This window comes from Adiantum capillus-veneris, chromosome 15 (genome assembly GCF_014529385.1).
Source record: "Adiantum capillus-veneris isolate H3 chromosome 15, ASM1452938v2, whole genome shotgun sequence".
Lineage (NCBI taxonomy): Eukaryota > Viridiplantae > Streptophyta > Polypodiopsida > Polypodiales > Pteridaceae > Adiantum > Adiantum capillus-veneris.
In genome coordinates this window covers 152,996,963-153,015,676 of record NC_140945.1, presented here as the reverse complement: position 1 = coordinate 153,015,676, position 18,714 = coordinate 152,996,963, and the positions used below count along the sequence as shown (strand labels likewise).

Below are 18,714 nucleotides of genomic sequence, written 5' to 3'. Positions count from 1 at the left end.
TGAATATTATGGAGAAGCTACGCGGGAACAGAACCCAGGAGGGCGCAACAAATGAGATCCGGGGACCCACCTACCATACACAAGCCTAGCAACTCAATTGCTGGTGCAGTATCTCAGAGCATCAGCAATGATAATAAGGACAGATGCCATGATGACGATGATGGCAGTGAGCAGCGGCCAGAGCAAATTGACCATCCCCGGCTGTGAGAGAGGGAGATACAGGTTGAGGAGAGAGAGGGAGAGAGAGAGAGAAAGAACGATTCTAGGTGGCGACTGAGAACTGAGGCGACAACTACGAGAGAGAGAGAGAGAGAGAGAGAGAGAGAGAGAGAGAGAGAGAGTGTGGGTTGGTGGGTGGTATACCACCAAAGGGGTGGCTGCCAACTAAAGGGAGAGGGAGAATGAGAAATACGTTGTGTATGTGAGGCTTGGGGACTTGTAGCGGTTGGAATCGGCAATATTTGATGCGCATGACAAGATGTTGAACACTGCAGTGTGAGTGGATGTTGGTAGCAGTCATGCATACAATACATCTGCATGTTATTGACTGTGTTGAATGGCAAGCCAACACTGATCCAGAGATCTCATCGATGGCTAATCATGATGGGGTGCACATGCAGTGGTGCCAGGTGAAGCAAGCGATTAGGTGGTCGCTCTGGTCTCAACTAAAAAAGAAAAAACGGCGCAGCAGCGCTCACTCCATCCTGGTGATTAAAAAAATGTGGGCGACACGCTACCGGCCGTTGCATGGTAAGCCAAGAGCTAGTTGGACGACTGGTTTAGGGGGAGTCTAGCGAAAAACTGTGTGTGTAGCTGTAAAATGCCAAAAATGATGGCTGTCATGCGAGGGAGAGACGGGGCAATTGGGTGGACTGAGAGGGGTGGCTGGTTGTTAACAGCCCCTGAAGGACTCATGGCAACTAACTGCACCTCACGCATGTAGTGCTAGTTTCAGTGCCTTGAGAGGCTGTGAGACAACATGTACTGCTCGCCAGAGACAGAAAGACTGCATGGCGGCTGTTGTAAAGTAGGGGTTCAGCACCAAGACTTCCCGGGAGGTCACCCATCTCGGGAGATCACAGGCTTTGCCAGGTATGCATATTTTGCGGTGCTTTGTTGTTTCTATCATGTTATTTGAGGTATTTTGCAAGGACATTACATCTTCCGTATGTAGCAGTGGTATCAGAGGGAGACTATGCTCCAAGATGAAAGAATTTGACAAGCACCAGCTAAGTGTTTTATTTTGTCATGCTTGTAGGTGTTGTTAGTTGCTTAAGCTTACAATATTTGGTGTTGATTGCATGCTACAGTTAGTTATTTTTGAACGCTAAGTTGCTTTTTCTTCGGTATTTTTGTTCCTTGCTTACTTTTGTTGATTAGAGTTGTGTCGAGATTCATGTTAAACACATAAATAAGCCAACAATTTTTTTATTTTATTTATTTTTTGATCGATTATAACAAGCTAGTCTTATATATTTATCTATTTATTTGTTCAAGGTATCATTGCATTTATCAACATTACCCGTTTGATCACGAGTCTAGGGCAAATGTTTCTAGAGAGAAATCGAAAAGCTTTGACAGAATAGAACACACAACAGATTGGGTCAAAGTACGAGGAAGAGCGAATTACCATTGTAGCACCTAAGAACAAGGGAGAAGGGTGACTTTGAGATGACTAAATAAATAAATAAATGACGATTTAAATAAAATCCATGGAAAAACTAGGCTCTACATATTTCATTCTACTGCATGAGCAGACAATTAGATGGTCAAGGGTGAGGAAGCATCGCAAAAACAGGGATGACAGGGAGCTCATGTTGTAGAAACTCACGGTCAACGCGAACAGAGCGGCGGCAAGGCGTAGAAACCGGCCATGGATGTTAGCTACCCTCCACGATCGCCAATGACGTCAGCACAATTAGCAGTGAACCCAGACATTGTCGCCACCAGCACTAGTACTATCGTCCAGTGATTTTGCTTCCCAACCAAATCCATAATCCCCTACCCATGCAGATGCTGAGTACTGCCAACACTCAACCCGTCGCTCTGATACCACTGCTACATACAGAAGACGTAGCGTCCCTGCAAAATACCTCAAATAGCATGATAGAAACAACAAAGCATCGCAAAATATACATACCTGGAAAAGCCTGTGATCATATAATCAAATCGTACACAAACAGAGAGAAAAAGAGAGCGAGATAAAGCGAGAGAGCACGTGCAGGCGCACCTCCTAGAGCGGAGTGCTACGCCAGCAGGTCAAGAGAGGAGAGAGGAGAGGTGAGAAGGGCAACGCAAACACTAGGTGCAATCTCCCCCAGTGCAAGAGTGAGCATTTTCCTCTTGCACGTATTTATTTATAGATTTCTTGAATGCCCAAAAATGAGTACAAACTGGCCGGCCGGACATAATTGGCCAGAGCTCATAAAAAGCACTTGAATAATCAAATATACATAAAATGTAATATCCTTCTGCATAATCCATTATCTGTTGATGCTTTTGCCACCTGTCAGCTACAATAGATAATAAAATATCTATTCTATAACACTCATAGCAAACACAATTGGGGTGACCCTAGCATTGCTTGCTTGGACAACCCTCGCAGCTTCAAACTTTGATTTTGCAGTTAGAAGATGTTCTTTAGCATCTTGCAGTTGTTTGCTGAGAATTTCAGAGGCAGCTTTTATGTGTTGCAAATTCTCAATGCCAAAAAATGACAGTCTTTCAGCCTGCTGGTGAGTGTTGTGGCAAGAGATGGGTGTCTCCTTGGTATCCTTCTTCATTTCAGCTTGCGCCTCCTCGATGTTTTGACATACATTGCGCATCCTCCACTTTTCAACATGGGCCTCGTAGTACCCTTTCTCTCTGAGGTCCTGCAAATGTTGGACAGCAAATTCAGCCCAATTGAATTGCATGGCTGAGCTACTTGCAATTGCCGCGGGGCTGAATTCTTTTACAAACCCCTTGGCGAATGCATAGTTGATCTCCATGTTTGTTGGGGGCTTCTGGTACACCTTGTAATGCAGTTGCATCACCTAGTCAAACATATCAGTATGCAAACAACTGCATTTAATGCGATAGTCACTACGATTCTTTGACTCTATGAAAACACTAAACCACTCCACATCACTGATCTAATCCCACCTCACTAGTTTGGGGTTGGCACCAGCCAGGGAGAGGCCATGAACATCATTGAACTCTTCTGCTGTAATACAAAACTTGATCTGTACTGGGACTATAAACTTTGGAGCTTTCCATCGGCCTGCACACCCCCAATGTCACAAGATTAGCAGATTTTTCTATTTGTTGGTAGGTAAAAAATAATGTAGCCAGGAGTGTGTTAACAGTAGGAAAGTGCAGTATTGAGCACTTCCTTCCAATTTCAAGGTTCAAATCAAACACTGGTTTGTGCTTCTTGAGCCAGACTTCGACTTGAGCGATTGTATTTCAAGTGACTATTCACAAGATGTCCTACTGCTAAAGCCGATATCAAGGGACAACTCTCCAGCCAAGATAGCACCAGCAACTATCCTCGCAAATCATAATGAAGTAGAGAGAGAGAGAGAGAGAGAGAGAGAGAGAGAGAGAAAGAGTACCTGAGTCATCCCTTCCCCTTTGTATGCAAGGTCTTTGCCATTGGGAATGCTGGGGACTCAGAGAGCTTCACCCTTTTTCGGGGCGGAGAAGAAGTAGTAGAAATTTCATCCCTCGACTTTGTTTTTGGTTCTCTCCTACCTCTGGCCCCTGCGCCCCGCTTCTCTCCATGCATGTTGACTGCCCCTCTTCGCTTCTCTCCATGCATTTTGACTGCCCCACTCCCCTCAGAGTAACACTGCGTAAATGGTCAGGAAAGTGGATTCAGGTGGTCCCCCTATTTTGAAATATTTGATGGATTCCCACACGTTTGAAAAGTTACACTCTCATTATGCTTACAAGATATGCTTGTTGCCACATGATAACTAGCACAAAAAGCATGACAAGTTAACATGCTTACACCCATTTCCGTATGTAATGCAACACATGGATGCCTTATCTAGAATCTCTAAGTGGCTTGTTAGATTACAAGAGTTTGATTACACTATCCAAGTGGAGAACTCCACCAGAGCTAGTCTAGCAGGTATTCTTACTCATCGTCACTATGAGAAGAAGCTAAAAGTAAACACAAAAGGCAAAGGAGTGACACCAATGGTAGAAGTTCCTAAGCTAGCAGGAGCTCACTCTCTTTTCTTTGATGGAGCTTACAAAAGAACAGTGGACCAGTGCAGCTGGCATCGTCATTTTCAATGAGCAAAGGAAAAAGATATTCTCTATTGGGCAATTGTTATACTCCCACTCCAACAACAAAGCAGAGTACGCGGCCCTAATTCTTGGATTAGAACAATGTGTTTTGCAAGGGGGTCAGCGCCTAAATGTGTTTGGCAATGCCATGCTCTTGATTAAGCAGATAAATGGCACTTGGTTTGTAAGAATCAGGTTTTTCTTGACCAATTACGCCAAATTAAGGATCTTTTGAGAAAGTTCAAAGCGGTGGAGCTATTTCATGTCCCTAGGGCAAAAAATCAAGAAGTAGATGCTCTAGCTAAGCAAAGAATACAAGATGTTCCCATAGGAGAAATCAAACTGAAACTGCCCCTCTTTCAGGGTAGTGATGCTATGCCTGATATCAACAGCTTCTTAGATACAGGAGAATGTCCTAAAGGGTATACCAAGGGCTAGAAACACTGGCTTGTTTGAAAGGCAACAAGATATCGCCTTATAATAAATAGAACCTTGTACTGCAAGGGCAAAGACCAAATTCTCAAGCGAGTGCCAATCTCCAGTGAAATCATGGAGGTGATCTCAAGTTTCCATGATGGTGTTTGTGGCGGCCCCTTTGCTCTAGATATTACTGGTAGGAAGGCAGGATTCTCTTGGCCTAGTCTGAACAGGGATGTGCATCATTAGTGTAAAACATGCAGAGCTTGTCAAGTATCCAGTGATCGAACACTAACCTATGAGCCACAGACTCCTATCATCTCATATGGCCCGTTTGAGAAGTGGGGAATATATGAAATTGGTCCTTTACCAAGGGCCCAGTCTGGTAAACTGTACATTCTAGCTGGTGTAGACTACATGACCCAATGTGCAGAAGCAGCAGCCACCACATGCATTACAGCACAAGAAGTGGTGAAGTTCATATTTGATCACATTTGTTTCCGCCTTGGCACACCTCTAGAGATAATATTTGATAGAGGGCCAGGTTTCAAAGGCGACTTGTGTGGGACAGGTGTCTAACCTCACTCATATCTTATTGCAGACATAGCAAGAACCACAAATTTAATTGTCAATACATGGGACGAAGCTGAATTGACTAGTGGATAGAGGCTACAAGAAGTTGTCAATCTCTTAGAAAACAACAAACAACTTGCATCTAACTCAAGCTACACTCAAATGACTGAAATCACCAAAATCCAATCGCTCATCGCCAAACAAATCACATCCGTTACAGCATCAAACGACATCCAAACGTTATGAAACTTCTAGGACATGTTCATAAGACCTAAGAAGACATGCTTATGGTTTCAAATCTCACTTTTGGTCAAGTGCAAAAATCACGATTATTAATAGTAGTGAGCTTTTGACCTAGTTGTTTTCAACCCAGAATGCATCTAAATGCTTAGCAATGATGCCCCAATACCCCACCTATACTTAGTTTTTTATTTTAAAGCTTAAATTTTTACTTATGATGAGATTAGGCCACGAGTCGGCGATGCCAAAAGCTACAAAATATCATAAAATGCTTATGTGAATGCGTAGAGATCTTACCTGTGGTTGCAATGCAATAGATGCGATTGCAATGTGACAACCTGGGAGGGAGTAGGAAGCACGAGAAGGAGATAAGTGAGCACCGTTAGCTCACGCTGTGTTTCTACTATCCAAAACTTATAAAAAACTTACAAAAATTGGCTTTTATACCTTAGACAAGGTTTTTGGTGGTCAAATTTAATAATCTGGAAGCTCTAACTAAATACAGGTTGATACAATCTGGAAGCTTGTAGCCCCGGCTCATCAATTACAATATTCATCTAGAAAGTAGGAGTTACAAGATTCTCGATTCATCAAAATAATAAGTGTTTTTACAGTGAAAGCTCCGAAAAATGATATCCAAGTTAGCTTGCTGCTAACATTCCCCCCCTCCTCGCCTGTGTCGTCTTTTGACATAGCTTTATGGACTGAAGTAGTCTTTGGGTTCACGGCTGGCAAGGCGGTCTTTAAGCGCATGGAGTGCTTTATCATATATTAGTCTTCTCTCTTTGTTAGGAACCTGCAAGAACTGCATGTAAGCTTAATGGTTGAATAGCCAACAAATCTGGAGGTTTGGCTGTTGATCACTAGCCCAAATATCTTCGTATGCCAAGTGAAGAAACCTGTATAAAATGCTTCCTCAAATGCCAACATATTTCTTGATGGTAAAAACATGCATCGGGCGTAGAAGCCATAAAGGACTTCTTCGAAAGGCTGGTCGCTTAGGTCGTAGCAAAGACCCTTATTACCTTCGAGGAATGACATCCATGGTACTCCTACTTGCTTTGGCTCGTGAAAAGGTTCAATACATGTGAGCAGCATTCGGTAGATCTTGTATAGCATAGCGCATGAAAGGTCAAGAAGGCTCTTGAAGAATGTCATGGCGCCCATTAGGGTTTTCACCATGTATTCCTCTTTCGGTGTTCCCTGCTCTGGAGCTGGAAATCGTGGATAGTTCAGCCATGTAGGCCGCTTTTTATTTAGTGCTTCATGCGCTTGCCATGTCCTTACCTGTAGTACAGGACAAAAGGTTGGGTCTTTCTGAAGGGCTGCAGGTGCTCTTGTGAACAGAATCAGATATCTTGGATTCTTGTTCAACCAGCTCTTTCTCTGTAAGGTATCCACCGTTCTAGCTGTCGGGAATTAACTCAAGCTTTAGGAGAAAGTATTGATCAGGAAATCAGGTAAAAACACTATCTCAAAAGCAATTAAAAAATGGTATTTTTGGAATCTTAAGCACAGCAAACCACGGGCTAGAAATTTTCAGAATTAAATTCCGATAAAAACTGGCATAGTTATGGCCCCTGGAAGTAGGGGGTACCAGCTGGGGTAAATTCAATAAACCAGGGGAATCTCAAATGATGCGGAGATGGGATGCAAAGGCGCGTGGAAGTAGAAGCCGTGAATGGGCAAAGACCATGCAAGCAGGAGGCGAAAGAGGTTGATTAGAGGCATTGAGGGTCGCACAAGCAGGAGGCGAGGGTAAATTCAATAAACCAGGGGAATCTCAAATGTTGCAGAGATGGGGTGCAGAGGCGCATGGAAGCAGAAGCCGAGAGGGGACAAAGACCATGCAAGCAAGAGGCGGAAGAGGTTGATTAGAGGTGTTGAGGGTCGCACAAGCAGGAGGCGGAGGGGACAGAGACGCGAGGGTCGCGCAAGCAGGAAGAGGGGAAGGTAGCCACCATAGTGTTTTTTTCTAAATAATGTGGAAGCCTCGCAACATATGGCCACAATGGACGTTGTGGTGTAGAGTAGTGGAGGTAAGTTTCTCGTCACCTGTACCCAAGTTCAAAACCACTATTTTGGCTGAGAAACGGGAAGCACTTAATATTGAGGAGGAATCCTTGGAGGTATCATAGTAATAAGTTGAAAACGTGTCAGTAGGTAACTTAAAAGGTAGTATTGAGTAAATTAAATAAATTTTTAAGGTTTAGTAATCATTATTGCAAAAGACTTTTATCCTAAAGTTCCTAGATATTTGCATATATTTCCAACATTAATCATTAAAAGTCAAAAAAATAGAAGAAAATCGATTTTGTGTATCTGGGGGGCTGTGTGGGGCAGTAATGAACTTTCCCAGGTTGGAATTAGCAGCAGAGGGTGCTTGTGGAGTTGTAGGGCTGCCTTGGGATGCAAGTTACTGCCATTTACAGCCTGTGAGTGCCTAGAAACCTAAATATGACCCCTTACTTCACAATTAGGAACAAACTCGGAGTCCTGGCCATTTCTCTCTCACGTAGAGAGAACTCTACTCTAAAATCACTAGAGAGTAAAACTCTAGTTGATTAATCCATGCTGATTATCATTAAACCTTTTTTATTAGCAAAATTATGATGACCTACTTACATTTTCTTAATTAATTCAATTAATTAAGAAAATTAAACTTACTTATACTCTAAAATTATCTCCTAATTCTTAATTCTCTGCTGATTATTGAGATTAAGCTTAGGGATACTCATCTACTTATTATGCTATATTAGGGCTAAAATTAATCATTTTAGTCATAAATTAATGATAATTATACTAATTAAACTTAGATTGATATAAGATAATTATCAGAGCTGTATAAGACTATCAAGATGCTAGGAAAATTATCTCTTAATTTTTTGATTAGTTTTTGTAATTATTTAAGCAGAATTTAGCTATTTTCAGTCATAAATTACATAGGAAAATTAGCAAATCGGACTAAATAGCTTTAAGATACTTTCTAGAGTTAAACCACATCTTAATAAAACCATGATAATTATCTTAACCACAAATAATTAGTTTAGCTAATTATCTCAGTATATAAACAATGTTTTTAAGGGAAAATTAAAGAGGGAAAATAGCAAATTAGTCTAAAAAGCTTTGAGATCATTTCTGAAGGTAAAATACATCTTACAAAACCTGTGATAATTATCTTAACCACAAATAATTAGTTTAGCTACTTATCTCAATAGAAAACACTATTTTTAGGAAGAAATTAAAAGACAAAAATAGCAAATTAATCTAAAAAGATTTGAGATGATTCAAAAAGGTGAAAAACATCTTAAGAAACTTGTGATAATTATTTTAACCATAGATAATTATTTTAGCTAATTATCTTAGTAGAAAAACACTATTTTTAAGGGAAACTTAAAGGGAAAAAATAGCAAATTAGTCTAAAATGCTTTAAGATAATTTTCAAAGGTAAAAAACATCTGAAAAAACTTGTGATAATTAGCTTAATCACAGATAGTTAGTTTAGCTAATTATCTCAGTAGAAAAACATTGTTTTTAAGAAAAACTTAAAGGGGAAAAATAGCAAATTAGTCTAAAAAGCTTTGAGATAATTTTCAAACATAAAATCCATCTTAGAAAACCTATGATAATTAGCTTAACCAAGGATAATTAGTTTAGCTAATTATCTTAGTAGCAAAACACTATTTTTAAGAGAAAATTAAAGGGGGAAATTAGCAATTTAAACTAAAAAGATTTAAGATAAATCTAAGAGTTAAAAAACATCTTTAGGAACTTATGATAATTATCTTAATCATAGATAATTAGTTTAGCTAATTATCTTAGTAGAAAAACATTGTTTTTTAGGGTAAACTGAAGGGGGAGATTAGCAAATTAGATTAAATAGCTTTGAGATAATTTTTAGAATTAAAATACATTATTAAAGACTTATGAAAAGTTAATTTAGCTAATTATCTTAGTTAAAAGACCCTATTTTTGAAGATGAATTAAAGAGAAAAATTAGTAAATCATGTTATATGATTACATGCTATTTATTAGAGTTATAATACATGATTAAAAAAGCCGTGATAATTATATCAAGGTTAAAAATTTAGTATAGATATTTATTTGAGTCAAATTGTACTAATTTTAGATAAAAAGTAAAGGAGAAAATTAGTAAATCATGTTAAATGATTACATGCTATCCGTCAAAGCTATATTACATCATGAAAAAGCCGTGATAAGTATGTCAAGGTAAGAAACTTAGTATAAATATTTATCTAAGTCAAATTATACTAATTCTAGCTTAAATTTAAAGGGAGAAATTAGTAAATCATGTTATATGATTACATTCTATTTATCAAAGTTAGATTATACTAAGTATGTCAAGGTTAGAAAATTATGTCAAGGTTAGAAAATTAGTATAGATATTTATCTAAGTCAAATTATACTAATTTTAGATGAAAATTAAAGATAAAAATTAGATAATTGAGTTGGAAAATCAAAAGATAATTACCAGAGGTCAAAAACATCCTTATCTACTTGTGATAGTTATACCATAGTTAGTTAGTGCGTTTAGAAAATTATAATTGACCAAAAGTCCCATTTTTGACAAAAGATTAATTAAAATAAATCGACTTTGTGGTCAAAAGTAAAGTTATCATACCTATATAGACAAATAAAAAATTACTAGGTCAAGAATTTACTAATTAAGACTACAAATTTAACCTTGGATGGGTTACGGTTGAATACAAACGTTAAGTTTAGATTCTAATATTTACCTAATGATTAAACCTTTTTTTTTAAAATAAGTTATGGCACCTAAAAGGACCCAAGCAAATCTTACATCCGATGATAAGGACGTAGCTCCAAAAAGAACTAGAATGCCGCACGACGATGAAGTTGGGCCTAGTAGTAGGCCTATAGAGGAGAGTGCTGCCAACACAGCAGTAGATGGCCGATCAATCCCAGGTGGGTTTCCCATTATTCTTTTATAAGTTAACATTGCATACCTAAGGAGTGAGTAAGAATCAGAAAAGGAATAGTTGGTAAAAAATGGAAGGTAACTTCTAAGAAACCAATGTGCATTTGTTTATAAAGTAAGAAAGAATTGTTTGGGTTAAAGCTGGTTGAAGTAGAAAAGATATGATTGATCATCCTTAAGACAGCTGGTCTCAAGACACCTCCCACTCCTTGGTATAAATTGATGGTAATGATGGCTTTCCAACCACGGATAAGTCGGTTACCCCCATGAACGATGAGTTTCTACTGCGTGTCATGTCTTGATGTTTCTACATAAGTTAGGATACCGTTTTTATCTTAGGGGAGCTGCTCGGTTGTATGGGCAACTGGTTTGCTGTATGGGCACCCGGAACCTTGGGTGGGGGTTTATCCACTCCGGATTGTGAATAAGGAATGGGTGCCGTTTTTTCACCCTTAGGTGGTCTTGAGACAAGAAGAGTACTTGTCATGGTTATTATGGACAATGTTTTGATTGACAGTACCATGTCTTAAGTTTAAAGATGTCTATTCGTTAAAAAAATGCTTTTCAATGCCATCTTTAATACTTGATTGAAGGAATTACTATGAGAAAACGTTAAAAGAAACCATTATTTTAAATGTTAAAACAATGTGACAGTAATTAGAAAACAAAAGAATCATGTGTGAGTGTAGGGTGGTAAGTGGGGATTGACTAAGGTTGTCAATCAAGGACGGGTGGACCTGATTAGTCATTAATTATCCATCCCTGCACACTAAAAACGTTGAAAAAAAAAAGTCATTTGGAACATGAGTCTACCAACGGCTGTGCGCTCAAATATGTTAGGGGGAAAAAAGCGTTGGTTGAGGATACCCTAGCCCAATTTGTGAAAGTTATAGGGCCAAAATAGTTTTTTGCACTTTTAATACGTTGTTCCGTTTCCGTTGCGAGACAGGACTAAGTCTTCTTCTAAGGCTATAGACCCAAGCCATTGTTAATGGTAAAGGTCTATTCCTTGGATTTTTCTTGTTTAGAGACTCTTATTTTTGTCAAACCTAGAGACCTGTCAAGGATCCCATCCCGATCTTGGTATTGGCGGGTTGGAAATCTCACACTCCACTTGGTGTGGACATCCTCTACGCCTTCTGCCTGCATATCTTTGTATAATCTTTCTTTGACCTGTAAAAGCTATACCTTGATCAGAGGATATGGCAATGATTGTTGATGCCATTGTGCATTGATTTGGTTGGGAGTGAGTTGACTGACATTGACTGAATGGAGAACTCCCAATCCATCACTGCTTTCCATTTGGCATATGTCTCCAGAGCAACCTGCTCCTTGAGTGCATCTTTTTTAGCTTTAGAAAGCTGGACCATGGGCACTTGCTCCGCTTCAATCAGTGGAATCTGAAAGTCTTCTTCTCCTCCTAGCCCTTTTGTTGGCTCTGTTTCCATCTCAACAAAAGAGACTGAGGGAATTTCAATACTTTGTTACTCAGAGGTACTAGCTTCTTCTTGTGTCTCTGATTGACCCTCTTGCAATAGCTGATTGACTCTTTCTAGCTCTGCTATCTCCTTGAGCAGCTTTTTTGTTGGGATTCAGGCCAACTGGCCGGACATCCCACTTATTACTAACCCATCTACTAACTTAACTATTATACACTTATTCTTTAATACAATAGAATAAGGGGCTACAACAGGATTACGTTTCTCTGTGCGCTCCACCCAAAGCAGGTCTCTCTCTGTGCTCTTGCAATTGCACTCACACACGCTTCTCGTGGCACCTTCAACTGGTATCAGAGTAGGGTTTGTGCTTGCCGTTTTCGCGTTCGCACGCGCGCGCACTTTCAAAAGTCCAAACAGGCTTTCGATTTTGGCATCAGCAAATTTAGAATTCCGAGAGCGTTTCCAGTAGGTGTCTTGGGGTTTTAACCCCCTTTTGAAGTTGTTCTTACAGTCGAAAGCTTCATCCGAGCTACACTTCAGGAGTTGTATTTTTCAACTCTACTTTTGCTACAACTACAGGTACAGGTACAAGACACAGGTGCAGGTTGTTCAGAGACTATTTTGGGATGGTATATAGCCATTTTATGGCTATTATGTGTTATTGAGATGGTGTTTATGGGCTGATTAGGAGCACTTTTTGGCATCGACATTGTCTCGGGTTTTTCAGGCATCCATCTCCTCACAGGTTCTTGCATACATACAGGACATCCAAGTTTCTTACAGGTTGTAGTGTTTTGCATCAGCACAGATTTCAGTGGGAGTACTTGATGCGTATATGCATTGTTTTGGCACTTTTGATAGTGCTTGAGCTCTTTTGAGAGAGGTTTTACTCCCCGCAAGCATTTGTTTACTGCTTGCACATTTTGTTTGGTGCCTGTTTGAGCGCATATATTGCCCCTTGCAGTATTGTTGACAGTGGATGTACGTTGACTTGCAAAAACTGCCATATGTACCTTTTGTGGAGCCGATTTGGCTTGTTTCTGGCAGTCCCGACCGTTTCTGAGACTAGATTTGGAGGCCCTTTTTGAGACTGGGCTGGTTTCTTGTCTGCATAACCTTTTGTGAGCGTCAATAGCGTGAGGTTTTCTTGAGCTGGGGGATTCTTGAATTTTGAGATCCTTTCGGTGATACAAGTTGTTGGAGTACCCCTTTTCGTGGCCTCACCATAGGACATGTATAGAGAGGGCTAGGTGCATTTGACGTCGTGTTGGTAGTCTTGGGTCAGCTTTTGACTTTTTATACACAGTTAGTGGTTGATGTGCCTGTCTTAAGCTTTGAGAGCATTACTTTTGATGCTTTACTGATCTGTTGTGACGGTTTTGGATTATGATTATATCAATTTTTCTGGGGGGAACTCTGCCAAATTTTCCCCAAAATTACCAGTGTTTATTGCCATATTATCTTTAGTTTTCAACCATGTCATCTAGTGGTGAAAAGGATATTTACAATATCCGAAAATTTGATGGGACAAATTTTTCTATCTATAAAGAGCACATTCAAGATGTTCTTATACAAAAAGGCTAGCTGGATCCTATCATGGAGCGCCCAGTGGGCGAGTATACAGATATTGAGTGGGAGAAACTTGATGCTAAGGGCAAATCTACCCTCCATTTGCATTTGGCCAAATCTATGTACTGCTAGAGATGTATGGGATAAATTGTGTTCTAGTTACGAGAACAAAAGTGCCACTAATAAGGTTTTCTTCATAAAGAAGCTGTTTCCTTTGTATGAAGGAAGAGGGCACTATTTCTATTCACATAAATGAGTTCAATATCATTTTCACTCAATTGACCACTCAGGTTTTGGTCTTCGATGAGGAAATCAAATGTATCTTCTTGCTATACAGTTTACCCTCATCTTGGGATACGTCCTGTACTGCGATTAGCAACTCAACACCTGGTACCGGTCTAGTGTACAATGACGTCCTTGGGAGTCTGTTTACTGAGGAGATTCGCAGGAAATCTCTCAAAGGCAAGAAGGATGGTGATGCGTATGTTACTAGCGATAGACAGAGGGGTCGCACTCAAAGTCATGCCAAAATCAAGGAACGTGGGGGCTCACCCAGTAAGTCTCGGGGTTCTATGTGTAATGTCGAGTGCTATCACTGCCATAAAAAGGGGCATGTGAAGAAGGATTGCAAGAAATGGCAACAAATCAAGAAGGATAAACAATCCGGTGACACTTCTAACTCTGATGATTCAAACAAGGGCAAAGCAAAGTTAGAGGAGATCAATGTGCTAGAGTGTTCAAATGCTCCTATTGTAGAGACTCTTTCAGTGGTTGTTATGCCACTTACCTCTGACGTATTGGTCTTCATAGAAAATCTACCTGTTGAGGCTCTCGTTACAAAATATGCACAATATGCACAGAATTGGACAATAGATTCTAGTGTGAGTTTCCATGTGACACCACATAGAGAGTGGTTCTCTACTTATTCTCACTCTTGTGGCAAAGTGAGACTTGGTGATGCTTATGAACTAGACATTGAGGGTGTCCAAAACGTCAAATTTCATCTAAGGAATGGCACGTACTTTACTTTATGTAATGTCAGACATGTGCCCAAGTTGACTAAAAGCTTGATTTTTGTTGGTCAGCTTGATGATTTGGGCTACAACACCACATTTGGCAATGGTTCATGGATAGTACACAAAGGTAATATTGTTATACTCAAAGGTCAGAAGCATGGTACCTTGTATACCATGCATGTGTCAGATGTTGGTCATGATCACATATCTATAGGCGAGCTGCCGTCTACTGAGTTGTGGAATTAACGGCTAGGTCATATTAGCCAAAAAGGAATGAGAACTCTGACTTGTTTTGGCTACTTACCTATCTTGTCTTATGTTGACTTTCATGTTTGTGATCACTCTATCTATGGCAAACAACTAGGTCCGTGCACTCACCATTGGGTCAAAAGCGAGTTGAACCTCTAGACTTAGTACATAGTGATGTTTGTGGTCCTATGTCAACCAAATCTCTAGGGGAGGGGCAGCTATTTTGTGACATTCATAGATGACTCTAGTCGAAAGGTGTGGGCATATCCTTTGAAATATTAGGATCAAGTTCTTCCTGTGTTCCAAAAATTTTTAGCACTCGTTGAGAATTAGTCTGGCAAGAAACTCAAGAGGTTCCAGACTGACAACGGTGGAGATTATGTCTCCAAGGAGTTTGACAATTTCTGTGCTAAAAGGGGGATTAAAAGGCAATTTATTGCACCATAAACGCTAGCTCAGAATGGAGTTGTTGAGTGCATGAATCGTACAATTCAAGAAAGAGTCACAGCCATGCTTTCTAGGGAAAATCTCACACAAGGCTTTTGGGCAGAAGCCGTCTTGACCGCAGTGCACATTATAAATCATTCGCCTAATAAGCCAAATCATTCGCCTAATAAGCCATTGAATTATGAGATTCCAGAAGAGTTATGGCCTATACATAAGCCCCACTATGGCCATCTACATGTTTTTGGCTGTGAAGCTTATGCTCACGTGCCTAAACAACTTTGACAGAAGTTCTAGCCAAAGTCACAAATGTATTTTCATTGGATATGGTGTAGATGGAGGGATGGGATATCGTCTCTGGCACCCGGAATCTCGTTGAGTCATTCATAGTTCAGATGTGATCATCAATGAGTTGAAGATGCATAAACAACCTATCAAGGATATAGAGACTCGGAGAGTATCTTTTGAGTATGTTGCCTCAGAGACAGTGAAATCAACTTAGCGGGCTAGTGATGTAGCTTCCACTAGCAATGCTCTAGAGTGAGCGAATAGCAATGGTCAAAGAGTAAGACGGTCTATTAGAGTCTCTCGTCCACCTATGCGTTTTGAGCCAGGTCTTGATTACATCATGTTGACCGATTGCGATGAACCAAGCTACTACCAAGAAGCCATGATGACACTACAACATGTCGCATGAATACCGGCGCGTGTACCGACGGGATTGAGTTTATTTTTAAAATGAAATAAGTCGACATACGCGTCGGTATCCTCCTCGGAATCAACACGCTTATATACACGTCGATATATTAAGCGTCGGTATAAATGCTTGTATACACGTCGGTAAAAGCGCTGAAATATGCATCCAAATAAGCTATTATATACGTGTCGGTATAACCCTCTGAATTGATGATTATATACGCGTCGGTATGTTCGTCTAAATACGTGCTGGAAATTATAGGTCGTTTCTGACGTGTATACCGGTGCCTATATAGACGCATATAGCAGCACCTATACCGACGCCAAAACCTGCAAATTTTTTTTGGGCAGAGAGGGCTGGCTGTTGCTGCTGCATATAGTGCAGCAATAGAAACCAACCCTCTCTGCCCAAAGGAAGAGTGCAAAAGCAACCGCACTCCACCTTTTTTATTTTTGGATAGAGAGAAGTAATGAATGCTGCCGCATGTGCTGCAGCAGCAAAAAGCAGCACTCTCTATCCAAAGGAGAAGTGCAAAAGCAATTGCACTCCACTTATGTGCAGAGAGAGTTAGTTGCTACTGCTACATGTACTGAAGCAGCATAAACCAACTCTCACTACTCAAAAGAGGAGTGCAAAAGCTACGACACTCCACCACTCTGTTTCTCGCTAAAGAGCGAATTCAAGAACTGTTGATCAAGTACTTATTCAACATCACAAACCATAAGCATAAAACAATAAGCATAAGCATAACCATAACCATAACCATAACCTTAACCATAAGCATAACCATAACCATAAGTATAACCAAATCTTTGTCAATCCTACACAATAAGCATAACCAAGTTTTTGTCAACCATAAGCATAAAACAATAAGCATAACCAAGTCTTTGTCAACCATAAGCATAACCAAGTCTTTGTCAATCATAAGCATAAAACAATAATCACAACCAAATCTTTGTTATCCATAAGCATAAAACAATAAGCATAACCATAAGCATAACCAAATCTTTGTCAATCCTAAACAATAAGCATAAAAAAACTGAATTGCACCAACAATCGGGGAAGTCCGTCTACAACAAGTCATACCATAACTTCATTTACCAATCCAAAACCATATCATAAATTGATTACAAAACACTTGAGCAAGAAGAATTTTCATGACTTCATTACATAACTCAATCCATATATAATCACAACATAAATCCATCTATCTGCTAAACGACCATGAACAGATAACAAAAAGTAAAAACATGTAACTATAAGTGTAAATGTTGGTATATATACAATCATGAATTGACGCAAAACTAGCTACCAATACAAATCTATGAACTATGTCCCTCAAGGCAAGGCCTCCCAGTCGACGGCCTCTCCCTCCTCCGCTAACTGTGTCAAAAGATCTACAAGCCCATGCTTGTAGCCATACTTCTCCTCTCGACGTGTAGGAGGACGCTTCATTGCAAGTTCCTGCAAAACCAAACACTTAACAATAAATAAATATGAAAATAACACATATACATTTAGTTAATCAAAGCGCTTTTATGATACTTACAAACTCGTGGCGAAGCGTGTCGTATCCTCCACTCCCAAGGTGTGATGATCCAGCAGAATCTAAACATGCTCTGGCTGCCTCTCTCTGCTGCTAGAATCGCTCAGGATGCTCCGTCAGCTCTCTACCAATCGTTGTCCACTCCTCTGCGTCCAACCATGCCGGCTTCGGCTCATTGTTCCTGAATTTGTCTCTGTCCTCTGATCGACGATGTGACATGGTGCCAATCGCCACGCCCAAGATCCAGTCATTCGAGACTGGATCGTACCCCTCTGCCGGCCTGTACTCCCTATGAATGGCCTCAACGATGTAGTTTTTCTTCTCCTGATCCTGAGCATCCCAATCTTCCATCACAGAATGGCCAAAGTGCACTGTGCAAAGCTATCGTATCCTCTGTCACATGACCTTTTCGGCCGTATCCATGACCACAGCTCCGTCTCCGGTCGTATACACCTTGCTAGGATCATGCTCATGTGATCCCCAAGGTGTACGTGGTGTGCTCGCTGGTAAACTGTCTACTGAAGAGAGCCGTGGACACGCTCTCGATGGTGTGGAAGCATCGGTAGCACTGTCACCACAACAACCACCGCCTCTAGAAGAGACACCTGAACGGCGCCTAGACCGTCTTGAAGAATACCGGACACTCCTCGGTGTAACTGGTACACTCGTCGGAGGTGTAGTGCCGATTGGACTCGGGGGCACACTAGTCAAGGGGGTAGGAGGCACACTAGTCCTAGGTAGGACCAGATGTACAAGGTCTAGAGGTGCCTACACCCCAAAGAGCCTGCGCCCGATCAATCTGCTCAGGTGTAAACTGCAATAAGAAGCTACCCATCTGCTCAGCTGACATGCCGGCCGGAGTGACTGGGAAACTAAAGTCTCGAGAGTGTGTATAGTCGTCGTCGGCCATGGCTGCAAAACTTAAATTCAAAGAACAACAAAAATACGTCAATTCACTATTCAACAACTTAAGCAACACAAATAACATAAAAGACAAAACTGTAACAAAAACCACTATATTTAATTGATGTCGCAAGTGTTCATTACAAATTACATCTAACAAAAATCAGTGGTCATTCTCTCATCTTCTATGAGAGCCGATGCGCCAAAAATATCTATATCAATCTGTACTTCCGCATCTTCATCATCAAACTCCACTTTGTTATCGCTCTCTGCATTTAGCTCCGCATTTAGGGTGTCATCTCCATGTACTGATTCTGGCATTTGTTGATCGCTGACCTCTACTTCGAAATCCTCATCCGTCTGTTGTGCCTCTGAGTCTTGCA

At 40.4% G+C, this 18,714-nt stretch overlaps 1 protein-coding gene across 1 annotated transcript; it reads right to left on the bottom strand.

Moving 5' to 3' along the window:
• Nucleotides 1–17,448: 17,448 nt before the first annotated feature.
• On the bottom strand, nt 17,449–18,107 carry LOC147441701 (uncharacterized). The gene has a single exon (XM_086483783.1). The coding sequence runs from the start codon at nt 17,777–17,779 to the stop codon at nt 17,522–17,524; it is 258 nt and encodes an 85-aa protein (XP_086339909.1). The 5' UTR covers nt 17,780–18,107; the 3' UTR covers nt 17,449–17,521.
• Between the last annotated feature and the right edge of the window lie 607 nt (nt 18,108–18,714).

Excerpts from the sequence above, each read along its gene's own strand:
- LOC147441701 (XM_086483783.1), bottom strand. The coding sequence starts at position 17,779 with ATGGAAGATTGGGATGCTCAGGATCAGGAGAAGAAAAACTACATCGTT.